The sequence below is a fragment of the Tasmannia lanceolata genome, unplaced genomic scaffold, assembly GCF_043159265.1.
Source record: "Tasmannia lanceolata isolate RefF3 unplaced genomic scaffold, GAP_Taslan_0.1 ptg000020l, whole genome shotgun sequence".
Lineage (NCBI taxonomy): Eukaryota > Viridiplantae > Streptophyta > Magnoliopsida > Canellales > Winteraceae > Tasmannia > Tasmannia lanceolata.
Window position 1 is genome coordinate 14,512,388 of NW_027518697.1, and position 13,045 is coordinate 14,525,432.

Genomic DNA, 13,045 nt, shown 5'->3' on the forward strand with positions numbered 1-13,045 from the left:
TTTGAAAATAAAAAGGGACCTGACATAACCGTTGATTTGGGTATTTGAAAGTGCATTTATTGCTTTTATGGGGATTTGTTCTCTTCATTTTGTCTTTTAGTGGGACGTGGCTAAAATGTTTGATGCCCATTTTTTTCCCCAAAACGGAATCCCGTTTTACTAGCAGTGCTGAGTGCTCCTAGCAAAGATTGTCTTCTAGTTTGACGGCAAAGTCATCACGTATTAATTTTGCAAATCAGGTCGAGTCCTGCTATCAATTTGAGGCTAAAATACCCATGCCCGATTTATTTGACTGACGGATAAAATCCCCCCTTTAACGTTATTTGTTTAGTCTTTAAGGCAAAGAAAAATGTTCAAGGAGATGAATTTATCCTCAAGCAGCAGTGAACCATTCTCACATAAACCGTTAAAGGGAGATTTTATCCTTTTATAAGGAGGGGGGATAGATTCATGAAGGTTTAATTACTGAATCACTTCCAAATGGTATGTTCCGGGTTCGTTTAGATAATGAAGATCTGATTCTAGGTTATGTTTCGGGGAGGATCCGACGTAGTTTTATACGGATACTACCAGGAGATAGAAATAATCGTGAAGCTCAGTGAAATATTTTGATCGGGTGGTCCCAACAACTCAATTCAGACACATGCATCAGGTTGGGGGGCCATCATTTTGCCTCATGTTTTGATAGGGTAGGTCTCATGATCTCCACCTGAGCCCTGTGTATGGTGGAGCCCAAATTTTTACACATCATTTTTTTATGGGGTGGGCCTACTTTTTTACACCTATGCATAATTCATATAGAAATTATTTATGTTCTTTTACGAAGGTAATTTTTTTTGAATTTACATTTTACAAAGGTAATTTTGTTTGAGTTTTTATATGATGCTCGGCCGTGAGATTATAAAGGGCGGAGAGAGAAAACCATCTCTCCCTTGGATTTTAATCCAAGAGAAAGCCTTTTTTTACTTTTCGATGGCTCAAAAACCAAGACAGCAGGTTTTGTCTCTTACCACCATTTAGCCCTTTACATGGCCGACCATATAAATTCTCATATTGTTTTATCTTTTTCATGTATAAGTACATTTTGGTCTTTTTTAATGAGTTCAAGAAAATCTACTATAATGTATCCAGTCACAAATTGATGGCATGACCTGAATCACCCTATCTGCAAATTGTCAAACTGGAGGACTCTTCTACTTCTTTTACAATGAAAACAACATTAAAGCCATTGATGGTAAAAGAGGAAAGTGATATATTAGCCCCCTCCTTTTATACTTCAAGTAGGTGGCCTGGTAAAAAAAAGGTAGGCGAATATATCAATTGCCTACGACAACAAAACGATTACAAAGTCAACAGTCAAGACAGGAAGCGAAGGTAGGACATGGAAAAACAGACTATAAGAAGAACCCCAGGAAGTTTAAGAAGAAACCCAGGACGAATTTTCCTTCTCTCTCTCTCTTGTGAAATTTCTCTTTTTCTGAAGAGAAACACAAGGCCATGTCAATTGCTACAACTTGAGTAGAAATAGAAAAAAGCAAACGAAAGAGATATGGGGAATTGTTGGGGAAAAAACAAAGTTAAAGCCTCTCAAACCCCAAGCACAACTAGGCCTTCAAGTACAGGTAAAAGAAAAAATTCAAGTATTTTAATTCTTTAGTTTTTGTTTTCTTTTTCATGTTTCTTAATCCCTTTGTTTTTTTTTTCCTGTAATTTCAGTGACTTCAAAGACAAGTAGTACTGAAAGTAAGTTATCTAGAAGTAGTTATGGATTTTCTGATAGTGTGGAAGAGGTTTGTGTTGAGGGTAAAATTTTACCGACACCCAACTTGAGAATTTTTACGTTTGCTGAATTGAGAAGCGCTACAAAGGGTTTTAGACCTGATACTGTTCTTGGGGAGGGAGGTTTTGGGAGGGTTTTTAAAGGGTGGATTGATGAGAAAACATTGAACCCAGCAAAGAGTGGTAGTGGGATGGTAATAGCAGTGAAGAAATTGAATTCTGATAGTTTGCAGGGATGGGAGGAATGGCAGGTAAATTAATTCAATAATCGTTTATTTTTAAGTCCCTGTTTGTTCTAAGATTTTGACAATCCTATTGTGTTTGTTTTGGATTTTTGAGAATCAATTTTGAGTCAAAACTGATTATTGGACATAAATTTTGTTTAGGCTCTGTTTGTTTGGTTTGGTAATTTTGAGTACAATACTCAGTTTTTGACTCACAATCGGTTGTCAAAATAAAAAAAACAAACCGGGTCTTAAATCGGTTGTCATAATCTTGCCCTTTTCGTTTTTAGAGTCCAATAATCAGTTTGGCACTCACAATCGGTTGTCATAATCATAAACGAAAATGTTCTTGGGTATGGTTGGATTTTTTATTGGCTTCTTCTCTTCTTATATGAGAACTGAGATGGATTTCCTGGGATGGATTTTGAGATCTAAACTGGTTATTGGACTCAAATTTGCATTTAATTTTGAGTCCAATAATCGCTTTTGGACTCAAAATCAATTCTTGGAATCCAAAATGAAGAGGGCCTTAATAAGGTTGGAAATGCAATTGAAATATCTAGTTTTTATTTATCTCTTTAGCTTTTTGGATAAAGAATTTTCATTATCTAAACTTTCTGATAGATTGTTGAATTTCTACTCTCTTACTTTGATATATTGGGATTTTGTTTCGGTGGAGAAATTCCTCTCATTGATATGAATATTAGAAGAGGAATTCTAAACTCAGTGAGGCCCTTGCAAAAAAGGGCTGAAAGGGCGCCCCCATTGGCTGAAATGAATTTCATACATTCATAATGGCTGCAAGTCAAGGAGTATGAAATGCACTTCAGCCAATGAGGGCGCACTTTCAACCCTTTTTTGTAAGAGGGACTTTACTACTTTAGCATATTTCTAAGATAGAATATAAAAAAATACTACCCCAATTTTCCTCTGTTATGAGCTTTCCTTCCTTTTTCTTGTTGGTAAAAGAAATGAAGTTAACCCAGAAGGGTGTGGCTCTTTGGTGTAAAGTCATGGGTTTGCTCCCCATAATCCCCCCTTGCTTACCCCATGCGAGTGGTTTCCGGGTGATTGCGCGCATCCGTAGGGAAATAGTCCTACCCCCGAAGGGCGTGGGGACACCTAAAAAAAAAAAAGTCATGTCCTCCTTCCCTTGTGATGGATGCATTCCTCTGTCTTTTGAACTTTTGACATTGGGGTTTTTTTCCTGTTTGTTATATAAAAAAGTTTTGTTAAATAAAGAGAGGGGGTACATCTATCAAAAGAAGGGAGGTAGAACAAAAATAATTTCAGTCCACACTTGGCATATGTACTTGGTAATCCCGACAGCTGAAGGATGTATTCTTCATGGTTCTCGATCAACGGTCTAGAATCATCCAATTAGAGTGGGACCAAGGGCAATAGGCCGGATTTGTGATGGAGAACAATATCCATGGACCAGATCACCGTACACTTGGCAATGTGTCCATCATCACAATAATTGTTTTCGAAAACAATGCTGTTTCAAAAATGATTTTTCCCATACTTTTATGTGCAGAAACTCACAGTTTTAGTTATTGTTTTGTGTTGTGATGCAGGCTGAGGTGAACTTCCTGGGGAGGCTTTCCCATCCCAATCTTGTGAAGCTGTTGGGATACTGCTGGGAGGACAGAGAGCTCCTACTGGTATATGAATTTATGCCAAGGGGGAGCTTGGAAAACCACCTTTTTAGAAGTAAGTTGTTGCAACATGAGTTTTAATAGTGCATCTTCCCTAGTGGTGCAACTTGGGTCGATTTTGGGGAATTAGGAGTTGATTCCAATTCATTTTTTATGGCCTATGTTGCATGAGTATGGGTACAAGTGTCAGAATTCGACACAGGTGATAAGTGTCAAATTCGGGTGCATCAGGAAAAAAGATTCCATGAAATATTAGTTTATAATGCTGTGAGAGGGGGTGAGGAGGGTGGGAGAAGGAGAGACTTGAGAAAGCATTAGTGAGTAGAGGGTGAGAAAATGGCTTAAAAACAGGGGAAAATAAATCATATTTGAGTATTTTTTTTCCCTTGCTTTTCAGCGTTTCATCACCAATTGATATTGATAGTTAGAGCTATTCACATTCTCTAAGATTGTTATTGATTTGTTTTTCTGCAGGAGGTTCGGCTTTCCAGCCACTTTCATGGAGCATAAGGCTTAAGATTGCTATAGGTGCTGCAAGAGGGCTTGCTTTCCTCCACAACACCTCAGAAAAAGTCATATATCGCGATTTTAAAGCATCTAATATCCTTCTCGATACGGTAAAAATTGACTCTGAAATTCTATGTTAGGCCATGTTTGGCAGCCATGAAAGTTTTTTTCCATGGAATATTGGTTTATCAAGTGGTGGGAGAGGAGGGAGGGAGGGAGGGTCCGAGATGAAGAGAATTGAGAGGGCATGAGTGAGGACTGAGGAGAGTGCGGAGAGTGCGGAGAGTGGCTGAAAATAGGGAAAAGGAAACTCTATTCAAAATAGAGTTTTAGTTTTCCTTATCTTACTACCACTACATCATTTCCTCACTCATGCCCTCTTTCCCTAACCCTCTTTTAACACTTGGTAAGCTAATACTCCATGGAAAAAACTTTCATGGTTGACAAAAGACCCACTAGCCTTGGCCATTTCAGATCCAGTTAAGGCTCAGGGTAGTCGGTGGGATGGGTGGAAATATCTTGTAAAGACCTGCCTACCTTAGCCATTCTAGATGTAGTTCAGGCTCAAGGTAGTTTGTGGGATGTGAACAAAAAAAAGAAAAAAAAAAGTTCGCATGCAAACTTCAATTCATTAAAGCAACTCCACTTTTGTTTTGTGTATAGGATCATAATGCGAAAATTTCAGATTTCGGACTGGCAAAAGATGGGCCGTTGGGTAGCAATTCTCATGTCACCACACGAATCGTGGGCACAAGTGGATATGCAGCTCCTGAATATGTTCAAACAGGTACTACATTTACTTGTTAGCTTCTAAGGCCATGTTTGGCAACCATGAAATGTTATTCCATAGACTTTTAGTTCATAATGAGATGACAAACAATCCATTTGATGGGTCACAACGTAATAGGTTGTGCCCAAAAAGTCATTTCTATAGTATGATCCTAGCTACAGAGGAACTCATAATGCATATTATGGTAACATCTATAGATTGGAGGGTTGGGATCATCATGTGGAAATGATTTTGGGGGCATAATCTATTTACTTTGTAGCCCATAAAATGGGCTGGATTTTCCTGTGGTATGGGCTCAGTACTTTTGGAAATACTTGACTACATGGCCTCACCCCATACAATGGAAATGATTCAGTTTCTCCCTCTCCAGCCATGTCTCACCATTGAGTATAGACTAATATTACATGGAAATAATAATTCATAGTTGCCAAACATGGCCTAATTAAGGGTTTTTTTTTTTTTTTTTTTTGAGGGAAATGATTTCTACTTCTAATCCTTTGGATTTGGAACCATTGGATGTGTTCTTAACTTCTTATGCGTATGAAGCGGTTCATCCGGTTCTGTGGAATTTCCATTTTGTCAAAGTCAGACTAAAGAGTCAAAAAAAAAATTAAAAAAGAATAGAAAAATACAGCATCCTTGTTTTTTTTTCCTTCCCCCTTTTGTACTTGGTTAACAAAAAGACAATGAAGAACAACGATTTGAAGGCACACCTTTTGTTTGTTTATTTGTTTTTTTCATCTCATTTCTATAAACCCTCCTATAAGTCATTAATACTTTTTTTAAGTCAATAATACTTATTAAATAATAGTAAATAATACTTTGATTTGGTAAACACTTTTTAAATGGATAATTTGAACTAAATTACAAATTAAAAACCTATGAAGTGATGGGTGGAAATACCATTCCCATGTCTTTTTATAATAAGGGAGCTGATAGGAAGACACGTCGGTTTGGTTGCACCAAAAAATTGGGCTTCTGTAAGGTGTGTTTGGTTGCACAAAAGCTGGGATAGTTTATCCTTGGCATTTGGGTGCCACATCTGCAAAACTCCTTGGTTTTTTTTTTTTGAATGGTGGGTATTTTATAAAGGAAGCAAAACAAAAGCACACTAACCCAACCGAGAAGGGCGTGGAAATAAAATACAAGCAGAAAAAAGAAATACAGGAAAAATCCTTGTTTGGTTGCTAATGTAGCATTGAAATCCTTGGAGACTCCCAAGGATGTCTTCTGGTTAACCATGCATGTCTAGTGATGTGTTACTATAAAGGTGGAATTTTACTTGGATTTCTAAAATTTACCTTCTTGGTAAACCAAACGATCGTTTCACAATGGGAAAGGGAGAAAATGACAGCTGGGTCTTATAGAGAGACTATAAAATCGTCTCTCTTTTCTTTCTTACAAGTGCTCCTTATGAGGTGACCCATTGCCGTGTATCATTGACCCGAGCCATCCATTAGATAGGACTTTCTTGGATCCCCTATAAGCCAAAAATCACACCAATCATCCAATGATAACATCCTATGATGTGTATTTTTTTCGTCCAACGTGAACCATTGCCTACGTTTAGTTTTTTATTAGTCATGTCTAATAAAAAAAATTATTTGTCGCACCCTAGTGAATCGGTTTTCACTGGGACAGTACACTTATTCTTTTGCTAAGGTAAGCATAAGCAGAACTAAGACTAAACTGCTCAAAGATCTTCCTGTTCAGATGCTGATAGTGTTTTCAGCTGAGAAAGAACTCCCATTTTATAGAACATTTTTTATTTGAAATGATTTTCTGACCAAAAGATATGCCCTAATCGCGCAGGCCATCTATACGTGAAGAGCGATGTGTATGGATTTGGTGTTGTGTTACTAGAGATGCTCTCGGGACAACGAGCAATTGACCCTAATCGTCCGAGTGGGCAACACATTTTAGTAGATTGGGTGAAGCCATATCTAAACAATCGGAGAAAGCTAAAAGACGTGATGGACCACCGGCTCGAGGGCCAGTATCCGGCGAAAGGTGCATTGCAAGCAGCTCAGCTCGCTCTTAGATGTCTCGAATCTGAACCCAAATTTCGACCATCCATGAAAGAGGTAATGGAGACTCTTCAGCGGATCGAAGCCATCAAAGATAAGCCAAACGATTCCAAGATCAGATCTTCGCGTACTTCTGGCCAAAACCATCATCACCACTCACACTATGCGCAGCAACGTTCCCCAGTTCATCCGAAGATCGACGGCCAGGATGCAAGCGCTCGTGGCCGAAGGCATACGCGGTGAATTGCTCCTCAAATATCTAGTTGTTTCTACTTGTTGGACCATCCTCATTTTTTGTTTAGTGATTCTGATTTTGTTTTTTGTATTGCAATTGATGTAGTTTATGGATATGAGATTAAGATTTACATCAATGAGTGTAATATAATAGAGAAGTGGGAATTTATAATTTAACGGATGGCTGGTGGCCGCATTTTGAGAATAAATGGTATTAAAGCATGGATATTCTTTTAAATTTGTAATATATTCAAGTGCGGTTTTGAAAACCTTCGATTTCCTTCCACCTTGATTGATTCTGTGTATTTTTATTGGTTGCCTTGTACTTGATTATCTTGATCCATGGGTAGCTTCCTAGGTTTCTTTCTTTAGTAATATAATTCTTTGCCATTAAAAAAAAAAGGGAAGTGATATATCCGCCCCTTTTGATCACCAGGAACACCTCCTGTCAGTGTTTATGGCAATAAGGAGCATCGAATTCTTCTCAAATAAGTACAACAGCCCATCTTTTGTCATTGATATACTGACAGGGGTGTTCGTGGTGATCAAAAGAGGCGGATATATCATTTCCCAAAAAAAACCACTGGGTAGATCAAAAGGGGCGGATATATCATTTCCCAAAAAAAAAAAGGGGTATTGATATTCTGACTAGCATGTTTTGATAACGAGAGGAACTCAGCTTGTCTTTTATCCTTTAATTAATCGACTGTCAAAAGTAACAACAATTCCCAAAATGCTCTCAGCACCCAATTAAAAAGAAAAGACAAAGTGAGTTCGTCACGTTATAAAAACATGGCAGTGCAAATATTAGTAGCCAAAAAAATTGTGGTCTGGGGATATTTTGTTACTTCATGCCATCCAGACACAACGCTCAGAGATAACGGTCGCATCTAACCCATTGGAGCTAGTTCCATCTTGGTTTGACGAGCCTAGAGGCTAGATCCATGTGCCATGGGATCAGGACCATGTAGACCGACTCATTAATTGGGCCCACGCATGTGCTAGTGGAACCAAAAAGTCAAAAGTATTGTTGGGTCCCACAAAATACACGAAGGGAGTATGTCAAACGTACCGCCTTTGATATTTGATCTAACGGCAGCCTTTTAAAAAGTGATTGCGCTCACTATTTCTTGGGTGCGGATCTGCATGCCTTCGGTTCGTGTCGGACTAGAACCTATGGGAAGGTTGGAGTGTGGTTTGCAACAGTAATGTTGGGTATATATAATATAACCCATGATCTCTGAGAAATTTATTCTCAAAGAATACTCCATCTCTTTCTTTCACTCGACAGAGACTGATGTTCTTGCGTTTTATTTTTGAGAGAGAGAAGCATACGAGAGATCAAAACCCTTACCCAACTCTCGTTACCAAAAAATAAAAACAGAGAACCCTCGTTGGAAAACAAGATTGTGGGTGTGCCTCTCTCTACTGTTTGAATCAAGGGGTGGCCAAATCGTCAATCGTTTGGAGAAGGGCACGAATTGGCCGTGGGTTATATTACTCGTCTGCCTTATTTTCTTTCTCGTGGGTTCAAGACAGAATCCAATATCACATAAACCGTTTTGGCCAAGATTGACTTTATCAAACGGTTTGAATCTTGATGTTGGTGGGCGAAATCCTTGTGCCTCTCTATCTCAGAAATAGGAACAAGTGTGGGCCTTTTTTTTCTCTCCAGCTTGTACATCAACGGCACCTTGATCTCCTTTTTCTAACATAGTCAGTGAGATAGGTTATGTTTCTTGGCCCACAAAGCAGAGAAGGGTGACTCGACCATCTTGTTTTTTTTTTTTCACTCCCACAGTAGTTGTTTGGAAGTGGGTTTCTCTCCATAGAAATCTGGCAGTGGAAGCGAACCCTCTTTGACGTGGTTTTTTCTACAACCCTCTCTTAACCCACTTCTGTTGGACCTTGTATTGGGTTGAAAGTTCTTATGGCCTGCTCTTGATTGTGGCTTTGCATATCTTTCAACGCTTGTTGAATCCTCTTTGGGAGAACAACCGGTTGGCAGAGCGCACCTTTGGCCTTATTTTTGGAGCTCGGCTTTGACTTGGTTCTTGGATTCGGTTCTTGATTTTCGTCAATCAGGTGCACTCTTTCTAATTTTTAATTTCACCTAAATATTGCAATGGAAAAGATTTCTATGCCTTTTGAGATGGTCAAACTTCACTCCTTTGGTGGATCTGAGTTTACCTCATGGAAGCGAAAGACTCAATTCAGTCTAAAATACATGAACTGTTTTTACACTGTTTTGAGTACCTTTGCTGAGACGGATGAAGACGTTGATGAATCTCAATGGCTTAGGGATGAGGATTTCTGCAAAGACTACTTGTTGAATTGTCTTTCAGATCGTCTTGCGGAAAACCTATAGTAAATTTAACACTGCTAAAGCAATATGGGACAACTTAGATGCTCAATTCAAGAAGGAGGAGGAATTGTCCAAGACCCATCTTGTGGACAAATTCATGGATTTCAAGTTTCAAGAAGACAAGGAAATCACTCCTCAAGTTACTGATCTAGAAAATTTGAGATCTAAGTTGAATAATGAAAAAATAGTTGTCTGTGATTCATTTCTTGTGGGTGCAATTATATACAAATTACCATCTGCATGGCATTCTTTCAAAACCGAGATGTATCGAAAAAAGTTGCAAGTGGGACTGGATGATCTCAAACGATTCATTCGAATCGAAGATGAGAATCGAGCTAGGAATAACTTGGAGATGGTAAGACAGCAACAGTCTGCTGCTAACGCGGTAACATATCCCAAGAAATTTCCTCGGAAATCCAAGTCACCTAAAAGTGACCATCCCAAGTTGGAGGCCAAAAAGACTATCTTTCAGAAAAAGAAGGGCAAGTGCCACAACTGTGGGAAATGGGGTCATTTTGCTGCAGAGTGTAAACAACCTAAGAAGGCTAAATCTGACACACCACAAAAGGAAGCTCATATGATGGTGGGCAGTGCTGCGCCTAAGAGCTTTATTGCCATGTTAGGCAATGGTAAGGCCAGTACTTCTTCAGACTGGTGGTTAGATACAGGAGCCACCTGCCATGTTTGCAACTCGAAGAAACTACTTACGGATGCTGTTGGTGTGAAAGAGACCGTTACAGTGGCTAGTGGAGCTGAGGCAAAAGTGACTCACACTGGAACTGCGAACCTGGTCCTTTCTTCAGGTAAAATACTAACTTTAAAAAATGTTAAAGTAGTTCCTGCTATTCAAAAGAATTTAATTTCTATTAGTCTTTTAGACAACGCTGGCATGTGTTCATCTTTTTTGGGTGGTAGAGTAACTTTAACTGTTAACTCTTATTATTTTGGCTGTGCTTTCTTAATCGATGGTATGTATAGACTGAGTTTAGCAAATGAAACCGTTAGTCAGGTTAGTTCCACTTTGATTGATCCTAAGTTGTTACACACTAGATTGGGACATGTGAACTATAGAAAAATGGTAAAACTTGCTAACACTTATAATATACCATTAGATACATTGATTAGATTTGACAGGTGTGAAGTGTGTGCACAAACCAAGATCACTAGAAAACCCTTTCGTTCGGTTTCTAGGAACACACACCTTCTTGAGTTAATTCATTCTGACCTCTGTGACTTTAAAAGTTTCACTACTCGAGGTGGTCGGAAGTATTTAATCACTTTTATAGACGATTTTTCTAGATTTTGTCATATTTATCTCCTAAAATCGAAAGATGAAGCTTTTGATAAATTTAAAATTTTCAAGAATCGTGTTGAAAATCAATTGAACTTGAAAATTAAGCGATTTAGGAGTGATAGAGGAGGAGAATACACTTTGACAGAGTTCAAGGAATTCTGTGCCTCTCAGGGCATAATACTTGAAACTACTGCTCCTTACTCACCTCAATCTAATGGCATAGCTGAACGTAAGAACCGGACATTAACTGAAATGTTAAATTCTATGTTATTGACAGCTGGCATGCCTACTAGCTATTGGGGAGAAGCAGTTTTAACTGCAAATCACATCCTGAATAGAGTACACCACTCTAAGTTGACCACTACTCCTTATGAGTTATAGCATAAACATCCTTGTAGATATGACACTCTTAAGACTTGGGGCTGTATTGCTTATGTGAGGATACAAGACCCTAGGAGACCTAAGGTAGGACCTAGAACAAACACTTGTGTTTATCTAGGTGGTGCAGAAGATAGTGCTGCTGATCGGTTTTTGGATCTATCTACCAATTTGGTTATAGAATCTAGAGATGCAGTATTCTTTGAGAATAAATTTCTCAGAGATCATGGTTTGAACCTACCTGGCGATACTGAAATGGTTACAGAATCGCATGTAGAGTTTGAACATAATACTTCTGACACCTGTCCTACACTGATTTCTACATCAGAACCTTTAAGAGTTTCTACAAGAGATAGAGTACCCAAGAACTTTGGTGAGGACTTTGTGACCTACCATGTAGAGAATGATCCATCAACCTATAAGGAAGCGATGAGATCTAGGGAGTCTTTGTTGTGGGCAGAAGCCATTGATGATGAAATGAGCTCTCTGCTACAAAATCAAACTTGGCAGCTAGTCGATTTGCCAAAAGGGGCTAAGACTGTGGGCTGTAAGTGGATTTTGAAGAAGAAACTTAATCCTGACGGATCCATAGCTCGGTATAAAGCACGTTTAGTAGCTAAGGGCTATACTCAAGTCAGTGGGATAGACTACTTTGATGTTTACTCACCGGTCTGTCATTTGGCAACGATAAGAATTCTTCTTGCTTTGGCTTCTATTGAGAAGTATGTTGTGCATCAAATGGATGTAAAAACGGCTTTCCTTAATGGAGACCTCACAGAAGAAATCTACATGAACCAACCTGAAGGGTTTGTCATGGAAGGTTTCGAGAACAGAGTTTGTAAGTTACACAAATCTTTGTATGGTCTTAAACAAGCACCTAAATTGTGGCATCAAAAATTTGACAAGGTAGTAAAGAGCTTTGGTTTTCAGACCAGTTACTCAGATAAATGCCTTTACTATCGTTCTGTGTCGAATAAGGTTGCGATTATTTGTTTGTATGTAGACGATATGTTGATTCTTGGTTCCGATCTCTCTGCAGTGAGTGACGTAAAAACCACTCTGGCTCAAGAATTCGACATGAAAGATCTTGGTGTGGTTGACACCATTCTTGGTATGAAAGTAAGTTTTGAAAGGCAAGGGATTACTCTTAGCCAAGCCCATTATATTGAAAAACTACTTTCTACATAGGGATACAGTGCGTGTAAACCGATTGAGACACCATTTGATTATACCAAGAAGCTGATCTCTAATGAAGGAGACAGTGTGAATCAGTTAGATTATTCTAAACTGATTGGTAGTCTCATGTATGCTATGAGTTGCACTAGACCAGACATAGTCTTTACAGTTGGCATGCTGAGTCGTTTCACTAGTAATCCTGGCCATGAGCACTGGGATGCCCTTATGAGGCTGATGAGATACCTTAAGGGTACTCAAGGATATGCTCTATGCTATACTAGCCATCCTCCTATCCTGGAAGGGTATTCTGATGCATCATGGGGCTCAGAATTAGGAGACAGTAAATCTGCCAGTGGTTATGTTTTTACACTGGGTAGAGCCGCTGTTGCATGGAAGTCAAAGAGACAGACTTGTATTGCTCTGTCATCTATGGAATCGGAACTTTATGCTTTAGCTTCTACAGGAGATGAAGCAGACTGGATAAGAGATCTGATCCTGGACATTCCATTGACCAATTTAAAGATTAACTCTTTAAGTTTGTTCTGTGATAATCAAGCTACAATTACGATTGTGAAAAACTCACTCTTTAATGGTAAGAGGAGACATGTCAGGC

At 38.8% G+C, this 13,045-nt stretch overlaps 1 protein-coding gene across 1 annotated transcript; it reads left to right on the forward strand.

Annotated features, from left to right (window-relative positions):
• The first annotated feature begins 1,344 nt into the window (after nucleotides 1–1,344).
• LOC143854068 (putative serine/threonine-protein kinase PIX13) lies at nucleotides 1,345–7,488 on the forward strand. The gene is made up of 6 exons (XM_077363811.1): nucleotides 1,345–1,622; nucleotides 1,717–2,030; nucleotides 3,581–3,716; nucleotides 4,136–4,278; nucleotides 4,832–4,955; nucleotides 6,771–7,488. The coding sequence occupies exons 1-6, from the start codon at nucleotides 1,550–1,552 to the stop codon at nucleotides 7,226–7,228; spliced, it is 1,248 nt and encodes a 415-aa protein (XP_077219926.1). The 5' UTR covers nucleotides 1,345–1,549; the 3' UTR covers nucleotides 7,229–7,488.
• The last annotated feature ends 5,557 nt before the right edge of the window (nucleotides 7,489–13,045 follow it).

Coding starts and splice junctions, on each gene's coding strand:
- LOC143854068 (XM_077363811.1), top strand. CDS start 1,550: ATGGGGAATTGTTGGGGAAAAAACAAAGTTAAAGCCTCTCAAACCCCA. Junction 1,623..1,716: donor AACTAGGCCTTCAAGTACAG/GTAAAAGAAAAA, acceptor CTGTAATTTCAG/TGACTTCAAAGACAAGTAGT. Junction 4,279..4,831: donor CTAATATCCTTCTCGATACG/GTAAAAATTGAC, acceptor TTTTGTGTATAG/GATCATAATGCGAAAATTTC.